The 16,417-nt window shown below is 38.5% G+C and overlaps 1 protein-coding gene across 4 annotated transcripts in view; it reads left to right on the forward strand.

Moving 5' to 3' along the window:
- Positions 1-575: 575 nt before the first annotated feature.
- The window catches only part of efr3bb (EFR3 homolog Bb (S. cerevisiae)), a 46,140-nt gene continuing 30,298 nt past the window's right edge, over positions 576-16,417 (forward strand). Inside the window, exons 1-2 of one of the 4 annotated variants that reach the window (XM_017692533.2) lie at positions 576-743; positions 1,372-1,488. In XM_017692533.2, coding sequence (XP_017548022.1) covers positions 1,482-1,488 — 7 coding nt within the window. In that variant the 5' untranslated portion in view covers positions 576-743; positions 1,372-1,481. The other 3 variants (XM_037538167.1, XM_017692532.2, XM_017692534.2) reach the window with 3 other exon arrangements.

Raw genomic sequence — 16,417 nt, forward strand, 5'->3', positions numbered from 1 at the left:
AGAGAAAGAAAGAGAGAGAGAAAGAGAGAGAAAGAAAGAAAGAAAGAAAGAAAGAAAGAGAGAGAGAGAGGGAGAAAGAAAGGGAGAGAGAGAATAAAAGAAAGAAAGAGAGAAAGAGAGAGAGAGAGAGAGAGAGAGAGAGAGAAAGAGAGAAAGAAAGAAAGAGAGAGAGAGAGAGAGAGAGAGAGAAAGAGAGAGAAAGAAAGGGAGAGAGAGAATGAAAGAAAGAAAGAAAGAAAGAAAGAAAGAGAGAGATAGAGAGAGAAAGAGAGAGAGAAAGAGAGAGAGAGAGAGATAGAAAGAGAGATATAGAGAGAGAGAAAGAGAGAGACAGAGAGAGAGAGAGAGAAAGAGAGAGAAAGAAAGGGAGAGAGAGAATGAAAGAAAGAAAGAAAGAAAGAAAGAGAGAGAGAGAGAGAGAGAGAGAGAGAGAGAGAGAGAGAGAGAGAGAGAGAGAGAGAGAGAGAGAGAACGAGAGAACGAGAGAGAGAACATTTCATACATGTATGTCATATATATGCGCGTCTGCATCATACGCGCGATCCTCGGCATCGTCATTTTTCCTAGTTTCCGCTAACAGCAGAACTGAGCAAAACCCTGTATGTAAACAAACCAGTGAGAGCGTCTCCGCTGAGCAGCAGTGGACGCACAGCCCTCACTAGCTCCAGACTGGACGCCGTGTCCACGTTAGCACACAGGAAAATGTGAGGGCTGTTTCTGTGTCATGGTGTGGGACACTAGGGGTGAGAAAATGTCCACTTTTCCAGATATTCTGGTAGCTGACCCAACCTAAGCGGCTGTTTTTCTTGTAGATGGGTTTGTAGGTTTAGTTACGTTCTTACAGAACAAACGGGACAACTAGCTGGCTGCGTTGGCTAGCTAGCTAGCTAACTAGCTAGAAAGGAGGGTCTGGAGTTCATGAACAACATTCAGCACAGACATAAGTGTTAATAGATTAACTAGCTAACATAAAATGACGAAAAGACGCGTTATCTAGTTTAGCTGTTTTTCTGAAACTGTCATGTAACCCCATGGAAAGATGGCTAGCCTTCTTGCTTAGCTAGCTAGCTGACTGAACCAGCCTGAAGTTGTTTCATTCCGGCTTAAATGGTCAAGCAGTTCCGTTTCTGAGGCACCACAATGTAACGACTTCTGAATTTAATGTGGAACGGAAAATTTGAAAAAGAGTCCAACAGTCCGTGTTAACTAGCTAGTTAATTAACGTAGCTAAGCTAACTAACGTTGCAGTTACTTGAGGAAGTAGTCGTGGGTTGTGGTGGTGTATTAAAAAGTCACGATGTATAAAGCCCCCCATACAAAAGTGTTTAATTCAGAACAGACCAAGATCATTTGTCTGTCTTTTCGTCGTAGGCCTTTGTCGGCCTGCTGTTTGCCTGTTGTGAGTGAACCTGAGAGGAAGAGAGAAACGGTGGGCAGCCCCCTGAGCTGAAGTGAAAGCAGAAGCCGGTTCTCACATCATAATGACAGGTAAGTAGACTTAATGTAGGTCACAGAGTCTCCAGCTGAGGTGAGAGACAGCGCTGCAGAGTTCAGCATCCTTCGTCATCTAACACACATGATTAACCCCTTCAGCTGTCTTTTTCTAAACATTAAGTAGGAATTAGCCACCTGTGAACATTAAAGGGGAGGTCTTTTGTTTTAAAAGTTTTCAGTTGTGTCTGTAAATCCATTCTTTGCGTAATACAGTGGAGTTCTTATTTTCATGTCTATACTAACATCAGAATTGCTTGATTTCCTTTCTACTGGAGAACATGGATTCGATTTATGTTAATCCTGACAGAGAGGAGATGAACACCTGGCAGTTTACTCACCTACAGCACTGATTTACAGCTTCCATTCTTCTCAGGAGACTTTGTTTTTGGTTTTTCGAATAAACCTGCATGAATAATTTTCCACAGTTCCAAAGTTCAGTCTTAAGAGTTGGTTGCATTTTCTGCTTCTCAGCAACGAAGAAATTCCAAACTCATTCACACACTCTAGGGTGGTCAGTTCATTGTTCTGAGACTACCAGCAGCTTCTTGGCTTGTTGTTCATATTTTGTTTTCTCATTAAGCTTTTGAACACTACACATCCTTTCATACTTATAGCATTGACATTTACATTTATGGCATTTTGCTGACGCTCTTATCCAGAGCGACTTACAATTTGATCATTTTACACAGGTAGGCCAAGGTGGTGTTAGGAGTCTTGCCCAAGGACCCTTATTGGTATAGTGTAGGGTGCTTGCCCTGGTCGGGGATTGAACCCCAGTCTACAGCGTAGAAGGCAAAGGTCTTAACCACTACACTAACCAAACACCATTGAGTGGATGAATAGACCTGTAGATTTTTTTTTTCAGATCTGAATAAAGTAGAGCTTAATTTTTTTCTCCTCTCTCTCAAGGATGAGAGTTTAGGTATTGTTTATCTGTTGGTGACAATTTTGGGGTCTACCAGGTCTTGCACAGTTGATTGGAGACCCATTTTCTCCAAATTTTCATGTAGTGTTTTTAATTCCTGTTTTGGAAATGTATAATAAATGAAGGGTGAACTTCTGCGGCACTGTACATATTTCTAGTAATGGATCTTATTATCCCCACACTAAGTATGTCTGAAAAATAAGCATGTCCAGTGCTACATAGTATTACTGACCTGTTCAAAGACAAACCTCTCAGAAAAGTACATGAGTGGCATGTAGGTAATACTGATGTTAATGAGACTTTTGTGGATTATCTTCATCAAAGGTTTTATTAAAGCCTGAATTAAATGCTTTCAGATGGAGCGAGATCTCAAAGCAGCTCCCTGTTTATGCAAGAAAAACATTTTGGCTTTAGTTTGTTATGTAAAATATTTTGGTAGCATGTTTATGCAGTTCATATTAACGTAGTTGATGCTTTTTAAATGAGCAATATGTACGTTTTATAGTTAGTCATATAGCAGCTTTGTCATTCCAAGACCCTGACTCACATTTCCCATACTATATTAACTAACAAACGGCCTCATTTTACCTATATTAAATTGGGAATTCCTTGCAAAGCACTGGAAAATCCTAGATATGTTAGCAGGTAACCCTAAAAATAAAATAGTCCATTAATTCTGTATAGAACTAGACTCTATAGAGGTGCAGAGCTTATCTGAGTGGTGGGCCAGTGCCTGCTGGATTTTTGTTGAATAGCTTATAATTTGTTTAAGACTTCTTAACAGTCTTTAAACGTCTTAGCAGTGCTTGGTGACCAGCCCTGAGTTTGGCCTCTGTCTTTCACTCTCCGTCTCTCTCCTCATTAACAAACATCTCACTAACACAATGCCATCCACTGTCCCACCTCTCTTATTGTCTGCCTAAGCAGAGAGAGAGAGTGAGCGGGCAAGCGAGATCGAGGGGGATGACAGAGGGGCTGAGTAATGCTTATAGATACTCTGCATGGTTTAAAGCTCTGAGAGAGAACTGACCTGCTTTTAGAGGAAATACACCACTGGATTCTTCTCTCAAGAAAGGTGCTCAGGTGCTTTCAAGAGGGCCCTATGATGATTCTGAGGAGTGTGCACTTGGGAAGTTTGAGCAGATAAGTTTCTAAAGCTTGGTGCTGTCTCTGGATTTTATGTTCTTGTTTTCCATTCAAGACAGTGGTTGTTAGCTCACAATAGGATAAATAACTAATCTGTTTGTTGTTTGTTTAGGAAGGAAGTGGTCTGGTCTGTTCTTTTTGCTGTGTTAAATAGCAGTTCATGTGGAGTAGCAGTACACTTTGTATTATTTTTGTTTGTTTTGAATAATTTCAAGACTACAGTAACTCTAACATCTTACGTATCAAAATAATTCCCTTTTTATTCCTTTGTTATATTTAGGCATCTGCCTAAAATACAATTTTCAGGCGTTTCAAAAAGAATTAGCCTACTTTTTATGTGCATTGAGTATAGAAAGTAGTTTGAAAGTTGGCGTCCTGGTGTTTGAAGTATCTGTGTGTGAGTGTAAAAGCTGGTATGCCCGTGCCTACGGCTGTTCCGGAGCCCCATGCCACCCGCAGGCTGGCACTGGACTGTAGAAGCCTGCTGGACCATCGCCAGGCTGGTGGTAAGAGCTCCTGTCTCTGCCTCAGCTTCATTGTTCTCGCTCCATACACAGTACTGACTGCACTGAACACTCCACTCTATGGCTGTGGGATATGACTGAAATTCCACATTGTGATTATATCGCTACATATTGTGATTACGATACAACTTACAACTTACCAAAATAGGACCGGACAGTATATTACCTATATTACTATACTGTGGTTTAAACATACTGTGATTTTGCTTTTCAGTTTTAGCAATAATTTAAGCAGTATGCTTAATAGATGATGCGAATTGTATATATGATATAATGAATGTAAAACAGTGGCATTCCTGTTGTCAAGCAAGATCAGACATTTAACTGCAATGTGTGTCCTTTATTGAGCACTTCAGATTGTTGTAAAAGAATAATTTACAGTTTCTTTTATATCTCTGAGTTGTATTCCCTTTAGTGTCACTTTAAGAGAGGTAAAACTCAACAAAACATATATGGCATATCAGGTTTTTAAGCATTCTTTTAGCATAAGGTGTATGTGCAAAGTCATTAGCTTTTGGCTAAATGTGCTGTTTAGAATGATGCATATGGCATTAACTTGAAAAGTGTCGAATTTTTTTATTTTGGGAAGGGAAGAGAGTCAAAGAGAATTCTGAGAGAGAATCCCTCCTGTTCCTGAAACACAGAACAGCTGTAATTCATTCAAGTCAGCCCCCATACACTATTGCCAAAAGTATTCGCTTGTCTGCCTTCGCACGCATATGCACTTGAGTGACATCCCATTCTTTTTATATATATATATATATATATATATATAATTTTTATCCGATTTTCTCCCCAATTTAGTTGTTTCCAATTCCACCCACTACTTAGGACTCTCCCAATCACATGATGGCTAGCACAGGCTTCCTCCGAGACCTGTGAAACCAACCACCGCTTCTTTTTGAACTGACGCTCACACAACGTCACTGGACAGCCGAACGCGCTCAGAGGAAAGCGCCAAGCGCCAGATCTGTTACGTCAGCTAACAGACGCCTGACTAACATCGCATTGAGTGATGGGGGAGAAGGGGGGCCATGCTACCCACCCAGAGAGAGCGAGGCTAATTGTGCTCTCTTGGACTCCCGGCTACGGACGTCTGTAGCATCACCAGGGATCGAACTTGCAATCTCCTGATGATCCGGTCAATGCTTAGACAGTTGTGCCACTCGGGAGCCAGCATCCCATTCTTAATCCATAGGGTTAGGAGTGTGTTTATGGGAATTTTTGACCATTCTTCAAGAAGCGCATTGTGAGGTCAGACATTGATGTTGGATGAGAAGGGCTGGCTCGCAGTCTCCGCTCTAATTCATCCCAAAGGTGTTGTATCGGGTTGAGGTCAGGACTCTGTGCAGGCCTGTCAAGTTCTTCCACACCATCCATTCCATTCTTCCACACTTGCTTATCCATGTCTTTATGGATCTTGCTAGCCAGAGTTAAGATAATATTTATAAGCAATCAGGACTAAGATGACATTCTTTCTTCAGTAGCTTTTGAACAGGCAAAAAAACACTGGTGTGTGAAAATGATCAATATTTGCAGCCAAGACAGTCAGCGTCCACTTTGCTTTTGTCTGAAATAGATTTCATTCTGTGAACTCTCATAACTGCTATGAGAGCCTATCCTATAGTCTAAAAATTAAATCACAATTAGCAATCATTGAGACTATGGATAATGCATTGTTTTGGAATCGGTGGAACATAAATGAAAGGCTGTTTTTAGAATGGTTTCTATTTATAATAGATTTGACATCTCAGAGGAAGGTGTTTGAAAATTGACTTCAGATATTGACTTTTGTGATGAGGTCACAGTTTAGGATTTCCTTCTGATGACCTGTGTTTGTCCAATGAGGCTCAGCCAGTCAAATCCACCTGTAGGTCCACAGCAGTCATGTGGGGGTTTTGCTTTGCAAAGCTGCCAGTCCATGAGCAGTTTTTTCATAGATTGTTCTTGGTCTTCCAGAGCTTGTCTTGACCTCAGCAGTTATCTTTAGCTTCCACTTCTTAATGACATTTCAAACAGTGGAAATTACAAGCAGGAAATATCTTTTATAGTCTTCTCTTGCTATTAAGAGTCAGTTATCTTTGGTTTCAGGCCCTCAGTCAGTTTAGATGACATTACTTTTGAGTGTAAGCTTAGCACCCTGAGAGACTTGAAGGATCACATAATTTGTTGCAGTCTGGAATTGTCTACACTTAACGCAAATGAGACAAATAAGCCCTGAGACCTAACTAAAAAATAAGGTGTGAACTGAAAGGATCCCCAAACAATTGCACTTAAGGTATTTTCAGTTTTTTCAGTATATTTAATTTAGCAAATAAGTGGTAATAGTACATCGCAAATTGTTCAAATGTGTCATATTTAAGTTAGTTCTATGCAGATGTTGTTACCTTTTTCCTAAATTGCAAATGATAAAAATAAATGTAAAAAATATAAAAATAGACATGCTCATCACACTGCTCTCTGCAGGAGCTGTCTGGGAAAGAAAAAAAAAACAACATCAAAAAAAAAAAACCCTCCTGGTGTGTTTATATGTATGTCAGTGTGTGCATGACACACTGCATCAGAAGGAGGGATGAGGGAAGATAAACTGAGGGAGAATGAAGATGAGAAATGATTAATATGAAACTAAGATGCTTCCTGAAAGTGAACAAGTGAGAGAAGAAACAGAGAGAGAGAGAGAAAGAAACAGAGAGAGACAGCAGGTGGGTGGAGCTTCTGTATCTGTCAAATGAATGGGCACACCCCCCTCCCGCCCTCCTTTCTTCCAACCCTCTTCCCCCTGAGCACTGATTGGTGTAGAGGAGGTGTGTGCTCACGCGTGGAAAATCAGCATTATTTCTGTAAGCCTGAGTGCTTGATAGCGCAGACAGGGAAAGCCAAGGTCATCATATCTTACCCATCTGCACACGTTGGAGTGCGTGAGCCCAAGGCTTGTGTTTATGCTTTGACAGATAGAGCTGCGAACGCTGCTGCATCAGAGTAGCTGCAGGCAAAGACTGAGCAAGAGAGAGAGTCTTTATTGTCTGTTCTATCCATGTACGGTAAGGTCTTCAGTTTTGCGTGTGAATGTGAGACAGAGAGAAGGTTAAGAATCTTCCTTGACTGCTTGCCTCATGATGTATTCCATATAGAGTGGTCCATTTAAATTTACCTTCTCAGTTAATGTGCAGCGAATGGCTATGTGCGTTTTATTGCCACATAACATTTTATTAGAGATGGCATATTGGTATTTATGGATATCAGTTACTCATCTTACACTCTTTGATGTGATGTTGGTTGTGTGTTTTTCCTGTGGGGTACTAGAGTGTTTAAATAGTTCATAATAGCCTACTTTTAGATACTTAAGTAATCTTAGATCTCAAGTAAAGTGTGTTAATTAAAAATAGCTCATTTTAAAACTTATTTTTTTGAAAGATCAAATATCAGATTGATATTATTAACAATTAATACCTAAAGTTTGAGTTTTGGAAAAAAAGGTAGTTTCTGCCTATTGTGTCTAATTTTAGAGGCAGGCAATATGACACTAGTTTATTATTGTCATGAAAAATTATGTATCAACGTGCTTTTCTGAGCATATCTCAGATATCGTACCTGAACAACACTGAACAACTGCAGCATTACAGAGAGAGCATAATTGAGTCTTAACAGTGCAGTATGCTAAATAAAATGTTAGAAATTATTGTACTTATAATTATACAAACTGTTAGATGAAACAAAATATCACCATCTATCATGTATTGGATGTGTCGTGCTAATATTTACATTTTGTTGTCTTGTCCTCCCATAAATTAAAAGCACTTTTCAAATGGAATTAGTTTTACATGGTGAGGTGGTTGCACTCGCAACTCGCAACTTCATGCACTCGCGTTGGATCTGGAAGAACACTGGGCCTCATTCAACAACCGCTCTTAAGAAGAAATTCTTCTTAAAACCCGCTTAGATTCTGACATTCACCAATGATTTCTTATTATTACAGTCCTTTTTAAATGATTTGAACCTGAAGGGGTCGCCAGTCATTTTTATGGACACTCAACAGTCAGCAAATATTCTGGCGATTTTTACTTACTAAAAAACAAACCGTAGAAATCACCCCAAGTCATTTTAGTCCCATTTGAGAATACGTGTCGGTAAATATTCACTTGTATTCTGTGGGAGAGGAGTTTTTGCTAGTTTTCTTGTGTATGTAGCCACTCAAACACATCTACTTGTATTCTCTGCAAATCAAACTAATACTGGTTAATATTGTTATATACATATATAAAATATGTAAAATGAAAAAAATGTGATTCTATGTCACAATATTGACTGTTGGCTGTAAATTTCCAAACTTTGCATTGCACTTAAGATAGCTAGGTAGGCAGATATATTAAATGTTTGGGTGAGCAGCTGAACATATGGTACTTTTTTGGTGTGATGGCAGTGCATAAATCACGTAGTCACTCTGTAATTTATACCAGAATTTCTTTTCCTGTGTTGACATATTGTGGTAAAATTAACAAACCTCACCTGTAAAATTAATCCTGTCCAAATATTACTCAAGTCTTTCGAAAGACTTGCTTGTATATCTTTCAGGAATCTCTGAAGGGCAGTGCATAGTTTGTTACTGTTCAGTTATGTTAATGGTTGTTTTTGTTATTATTATTATTATTATTATTATTGTTGTTGTTATTATTATTATTATTATTATTATTATTATTATTATTATTATTATTATTATTATTTGGCCTTTTTAAAATTCTGATTGCTAAAAAAAAATACAATAATCAGAACATTACTAAATTACTAATATTAATATAGACAGGCCTAATTCCACACGGTGTATCATTCTCATGCTGACTAGAGCATGTAATGTAGAGCATTGCAGTGTGGTGCTGTGCTCGTGGTGGATCTGGTTTGGGTACAGTGCTTATTTATTTTGGCTCATGTCTTTGTGTGTCCAAGATGGTGATGTTGGAAATGAGTCAGATATTTTGGTGGAGCTAGACGAGCTGACTCTACATGGAGGCATGTTTTGTTTCTAGTTTAGTCTGACTGTTATGTGATTTGAGTGGTATAATTGGTCAAGCACTGGACTGGCACACATCTCTGTGAGTGGGTGGGTATTGTTTTAAATGTCTCTGGGGTTTCATGTTCCATTTAGAAACTGGCTCAGTAGGCTGGTAATCATTGCTTGGTCCAGTTGTATTGGTATGGGCAGATAATTGCTTAAAAATAAATGTCAAACCAATGTTTACACCTGATCAGTATTTTGCACTAATATTCTATATTTATTGTATTCTGGAAGAGTAAGATGTTTTAATGACACTTTGCTACTGTGCTAAAATCTCTACATTTCATTCATTTTACTGCATGTGTAACCCTACAGAACTATGTATTACATTCCTCTGTAATGTGTCCAGGTGGATGTTTCTGTATCACCAGTTGCAGATAAGTGCGTAAAAAAATATTTTTTTGGCATTGCCCCATTTTCCATATGGGCATATCTCCTTGCAATGCATGAAAGATGCGTTAGACAATCAATAATGTCTCCAAAAGAGTTTACTTTTACTGGATCACATGAGTACTTTTATTCATCAGAAGACTCTTGAAACGTTCATGCTGGATGTGTAAAAACCTCATTCAACAACCGTTCTTGAGAAGAAATTTCTTCTTAAAACCCACTTAGGCCACATTTACACAGCAGGTAAAAGTGGCCCAGAGCCAATCTTTTTCCTCATATGTGACACAGATGTGTCATTTGTGTGGCAGTGTGAACAGCAAAAAAACACATTGAATCTGACATTTTCAATACTGATTTGAGACGCTTTCAAATGTGGTACTGAACCGTATCCGATCTGCGCCAATGCGACTCAGTCTGAACAGCCAGATCAGAATTCATGCGACGTTTACGTCAGTCCAACTTGACATTCATCATAATTTCACGCTGCTGAGACTCAAATATTTAGGCTGATGTTTCTGCACCAAAAATAGAGGAAACTCATCGCAACTGTGTTTGAAATGATTTCGAACAAAAAGGCTGAACGCAGCGAGAGGAGACAGAGGCTAATAATACACCGTTTTTACAGCGAACTCGAACAAACTGTGGGTGATGAGCCCAACTATCAACCAAACTCTGTATACCTCTGGACGAGCCTCGTGAAGTGTTGTTCTTTTGTGCATGCGGGTCGGTGTAGGAGCGCACTCTGTTCAGACTGATGTCGCATAGATTACATTACATTACATTACATTTACATTTAGCAGACGCTTTTATCCAAAGCGACTTACAAATAATGTGGTACATAGAACAAACACATAGAGATCACATTTAAAAGATAATGTGAACAGCAAACAAAAAAAATCAGATTTGGGCCACTTACCTGCTTTGTAAACGTAGCCTTAGATTCTGACATTCACCGGTGTTTTCTTATTTGAGATGTGTTCTTGGGTAAGAACAGAATCTGTGCACACTCAAAAGCACAAAGGTGGGAATAATTCTGCGGTTTAAGAACCCGTCATGAATCTGACATGATGATGTCTTAGGACCTTTGTCAGGGACAAATGTAAGAAAAAAACAGTAAGATATTTGTGAAAGAGGCCTTTTTGTGATTTGGTTACAGGCTCATTTCTATGTGGTAGACTTCAATGATTAGAGTCTTGCAAAAGGCAGTATTGCAATAAATATTAGCAAATATTTTGTGCAGCCCTGCTCGGTGGTAGATGAGTGTGTTTGAGTAAGTGAGGCAGAGACTCTATGACTGTGTGTCTCGTAAGAGCTTGAACAAATTGATGTCGTGGCAATGTAACCTTGTTAATGGATTCTCAATCCATTCAGTGTCTGCCTCTGAATGCTGTGTGTGTGCGTGTGCATTTTCTCGAGTGCCCTACAGCGTGAAGACTTTTAATTTTATGAGCTGCTTATCTTCACTGACTGTTTGTCCGCTCTAACAGCATTTTGCTGATGCTTATTTATGAGTGCCTGAGTTCCTGGTCCAATTACTCAATGTCTCTGCATGTTAATATTGATACAGTTTTTTACTGGTGTCAATCATATGAACCCGTACAATAGCGCATATTTACTAGGGATGAAACTTTATGGATTTTTTTTTTTTGGCTGATAATGGTCTCCAGTAATTAATACATTGTTGTGGCCAGTATCAGTAGCTGATTGTTTATTTTTTCTGAAAACTCATGCATTTGTGAGATTCTGCTTGTGTGTGTTTGTGATAGTTTTCTCTTAAATGTGGCACATAACCAAACCAAAACCAAATGTACCTTTGTGTATTTGAGTTCAAGTAGTGCCCCTTGTGGGGAAATGTTATTTCATTAACATTATTATACCCTGAACCTTTATTGCTATTGCTGAATGTTGTGTCAGCAAAATGTAAAATGTTAGTTTTTAATGTAAAATCATACATTAGCTACGAATATACACTCACAGAGCACTTTATTGGGAACACTATACTAATATAGGGTAGGGCCTCCCTTTGCACTCAAAACAGTCTTAATTCTTTGTGGCTTGGAAATATTCCTTTGCGATTCTTCCCCAAGTAGACATGATTGCATCATGCAATTCTTGATGATTTTTTTTTAGGTGCACTTTAATGCTGCGAATCTCTCGTCACCACATCTCAAATGTGTTCTGTTGGATTCAGATCTGGGGACTGGGGTGACCACTGAAGAACACTGAACTCATCATGTTCATAAATCCTCAAATTGAAAGTATACGTATGAATGTCTTGCCCAGGTTGCTTTATTTATTTCAGATGTTACCCGCTGAACTTCCAAAGTTTGCTTTTAATAATTTGGATAAATTGATTTCTCAGTTCATATGGCAAAGAAAACGTCTGAGAATTAGGCTTAAGACTTTGCAGCTAACCAAATCAAAAGGAGGGCTTAAATTGCCTAACTTAAAATTTTATTTCTGGGCTGCACAGATGAAGCCCTTATTAACATGGATCCAGAATAATATATGTACACGTGGGCTTAATATCGAAAAAAGCATGTGTCCAGAGCCCTTCATGTCTTACTATTCACGGACGCCCCATAGAAGAATTGGGACAATGGACTGCAGTTACTCTTAATATATGGAAAATTATATTCAGTGTTCGGGCTGCCCAAGACAATCTCAGTATTAACAAGTATTGGACATATGAAAATCTTTATGCAGAACAGTTTGGTTACAGGGTTTAAAAGATGGTCAGAGTATGGTTTATTCATACTGTTAGATGTTGGACAGGGGTAACCTCAAGACATTTGAACTGCTCGAAAATGAATTCGCTCTCCCCAAAATAGACTTTTTTTTTAGATATTTGCAGCTGAGACGTTTTCTTAGTACACACAAAGAATGGGAAAAACTTATAAAACCTACACATATAGAAAATTATTTAATGGAATTACAAAGGAAGAATGAAGGGGAAAAATAATCTGTAAACTTTATCAAATATTCCTGTCTATGAACCTAAATAGCTTCTTAAATATAAAGCAGAGATGGCAATCACACATGATTTTCTGCTTTTGTAGCCCTTCAGCCAAGGTCTGTTGTGTTGTGCGACCTGAGATTCTTTTCTGCTTACCTTAATTGTACAGAGAGGTTATTTGAGTTGCTCTAGCTTTTCTTTTAGCTCAAACCAGTCTGGCCGTTGACCTCTCTCATCAAGAAGGCATTTCCGTTTGCAGAACTGCCGATCACAATATGACTTTTCTTTTATTGAACTATTCTGAGTGAATCCTGATTGAATAAATTGGTGTACAAGTGTTCCTAATAAAGTGCTCAGTGATTTTATATACTGTGCACCTAACATTTGCGGTTATTGACCTGATCAAAAATGACCCCAAATCTGTCCTCGCTGTTATTTGGAACCTCAAAAGCATTCTCATCCCCTTTAAGGCCAGAAATGTGCCACCATCGCAACACAGGACATATTGCAGTATTATGGAGAGGGTAATGGGTTATGAAGCTGTAATGACTGGCATAGGTATGTATGTAAGAAAGTGTATGTGCACTGCATTTGGCTGCAGCTGAATCTGTCCCTGCTCTTTTCTCCTTTCATGTAAAAATAGCAGAATGTGGGCTCTAGCAGCCTCTTATGTAACAGCACTGAGGGATACTGAGAGCCTTCTTTCCTCCCTCCCTTTCTGTTATTGCTTCCCTGATGTGGACCAGTCAAGCTAATGTGTTTGGACTGCAGCCTCTGAGCATTTGCATGTATTTTAACCTTACAAATATATTTAATTACACATGTATTATATTTACCCTCAATTAACTTTCTCTTTTGACACTTTTGAGTCTGCACCAACTGTTAAAGATGTGGTGAACACGTAAAATATAGGTTTTCTTTCTTTGAAAGAAGACTGCCCTAGGGCTTTAGGTTTGTGGAAACACAAGTACACCTGCAGAAAACACTTGTGAATGCACGTTTGCAGTAACTATTTAAATGACAGATGATACAAGTTTCAAAAGATGTTGGTTTCTTCAGGACAATACCATTTAATATGTGATTGTATTAAAGATTTTCATTCAAACAGTTTTTAAAAAAAGCTTTTAAACTAAAAAGAAGGCCTACGTTGCAGTGGATCGTATGTATAATTGGGGTTGGCAGGGGCAATACGATTGATAATTGCAGTTTTTTATGTAGAAATTGTCTTTTTTATATCAGTCAGACATAGTATAGACTTTGGCAACAGAGATGCTATTGAGCCTGTTAATAAATCCCAAAAGTTTTCATGGTGTGCTGTGACCTTTTTCATTAAGTGAAGTTCCAGATGAGTTTCTGTGGGTCTTTTGATGAATCAAAGCGTTCATGTGATCCAAGAGTGGTAATTAGTTTGGGTCAGAATAAGGCAGGCCAGTTTTTAACAGCATTACATCGCGGTTTGTGGCTGTATGGTGTTTTGTCCATATCATGTTTCATTACTTTACGGTCTCAGTTGCTACGTGACTCTTAAAATAAACTACATCAGAAGCATTAATATGCAACACCAGGTGGGAGAGTGGGAGAAAATCACAGCTTGGGAACAATGTAGTCCTACTAGTTTTCCCCACAGCAATCAAGCAGCCCCTGCTCTATAATCATGCTTCTGTTTAGAGCCTGTAATTTCCAGGCAGTGATTCTAAGCAGGTAATCAGTAGTACTGAGCTTTGAAAGTCCTTAGAAGACCTCATGATAACGCTGAAGCAGTGTGACTGACGCATAGCTTAGTACACATTGTCGTGCTTAGGCCCCTTTGTCTTAAGTAGCTATGATCTCTTTAATTCCCCTGCCCTTGGTTCACCTCCTGTTGTCTTGTGCTCTTCTATTTTGTGTCCTGACTTGCTCTGCGTCAGCAGTGGCTCCATGTATATCAACAAATCCTGGTCAATCATTTTTAGTTAACTTAAAAAAATCTTTACAAAAGAACTGGCCAAAGTGGACAACTGGGGAGAGAGAGTGAAAAGAACAGAATTTATTTTCTATTAATACTAAGACAGAGGCAGACAAAAGCACTGGATAAAGAATGGAGTAATAGCCTGTATGTTATACAGTATGTGAGTATGGTGATATGTGTGTGATATTGTTATGCTCAGTTAATGATTTCATAATATCAGTGGAGTATTTATGTATTTGTTGTCCTCTAACAGTGAGTATCTGTTAGTATAAATTGGAAAAGCACCAATCTGATGTCAATGTCAGCGGAAAATACAGGATCAGATATCAGCTGAGAATAAATCTGATCCGATTCGGTTACAGATCAAGTCTGAAATATCACAGAATTGCTTGTAGCACAACATTTTTATGAGTAGATCTGTTAGTAGAAGTAGTCTGTTCATTGTTTTTGAATAATGCCAGAAAAATAGTAAAGTAGGAAGATAGCTGATAGCTGAAAGTAGGGATAGCTGGTATCACTAAACCAGAACAACCCACGAAAACTTGTAATGTTAGAGTCAAATTTCTCAAACTATTTCTGCTGTTTTTGTCAGCTTCTTAAGGGACTTTCCATGCAGGGACTTAATGCTCAGCTTGTGCTCTTACTCTGAAATAGCAGGGACTGTAAGAAATAATGGTCAGTGAATGTGTGAGTAGTTGAAAGCATATGCAGAGTCAACCAGTGACTTTAGGTTGCTTTAACCACTCTCTCTAAATGCTCAGTAGTTCTTTGGGTGTTTTTGAACTTAAGATGCTTTTTCTTACACTATTTTTTTTTTGTTAAAGTTTATTCTGTTCTGTTATTTGTCTACTTGGGTACTTAAAAAATAAAGGTGTTTTTGTATTTTATATATTGATTTCCTGTTGTGTACCCTGGTGGTAAAGCTGGGATGATGTTGACTTTTTTCAACCTCAGATGATAATCAATCCTGACAGTGTGGCTGTGTTTCTGCAGAAACGTCCCCCCGTCCCCCTCTCTGTTTTTGTATAGAGGGTGGACACTGGTCAACTGAGGTCTTAGTAGGATTGTTAGAAGAATGTTGAGTACAGAAGCTTAACCCCTGACAAATACCTAACCATATCCTGTCTGAGGCAGAGACAGAGGACCATATGTCCTGAAATCAAGCCCATGTGCTGTTTCGATTAAAACTGCAATCAGTATCAAAGTGTTTAGACCTACACAGCCTTTATACCTCTAATACAGTAAATAGAAAATAACCTACCACTATCAGAAAAACTGAAATAATATCACAGTGTGTCCATCGTGGTACACTGATATAGATGATATCACCCACCACTAGCAGATTCAAAATACTTACATTTGTTACTTATAAATGTTACACTTCTGCATATCTGCAGTTAAAATGGCATAAAATATGACATTCTAAAACTACAGGGCAGAATCATTTCCTGGATGAATAAATAATAAATGGGTGATCATTAAAATAAATGATCACATCAAATCCTCTTGTCCTGTCTGCTGCAAGCTTAATATCTCAATCAATTCCTAAAATCTTTGAACGATGTAACACTTGTACTAAATTTTAATATTTTTCCATGTGTTCCTTTGCTAAAGCTGGTTAGACTGAACAAAGCAATATAACAGCTCAAAACAGAGCAGGTAGTGACAGTGATTTCATTCTTTAAAAACACAAACAGGAAAAGTCTGGAGTAAGGGTTTGTAGATTTGAAGATTAGAAAATAAATGATTTTTTTTAGAACTGTTTTTATATATTGAATATTAAGTCTGTTTGTGTATCATGAACCATAGAGCAATTTATGAGGTGGTTGGTTAGTGTAGTGGTTAACACCTTTGCCTTCTACACTGTAGACTGGGGTTCAATCCCCCACCAGGGTAAGCTCCCTACACTATACCAATAAGAGTCCTTGGGCAAGACTCCTAACACCACCTTGGCCCCCCCTGTGTAAAATGATCAAGTTGTAAG

Source organism: Pygocentrus nattereri, chromosome 4 (assembly GCF_015220715.1).
Source record: "Pygocentrus nattereri isolate fPygNat1 chromosome 4, fPygNat1.pri, whole genome shotgun sequence".
In the NCBI taxonomy this organism is placed as follows: domain Eukaryota; kingdom Metazoa; phylum Chordata; class Actinopteri; order Characiformes; family Serrasalmidae; genus Pygocentrus; species Pygocentrus nattereri.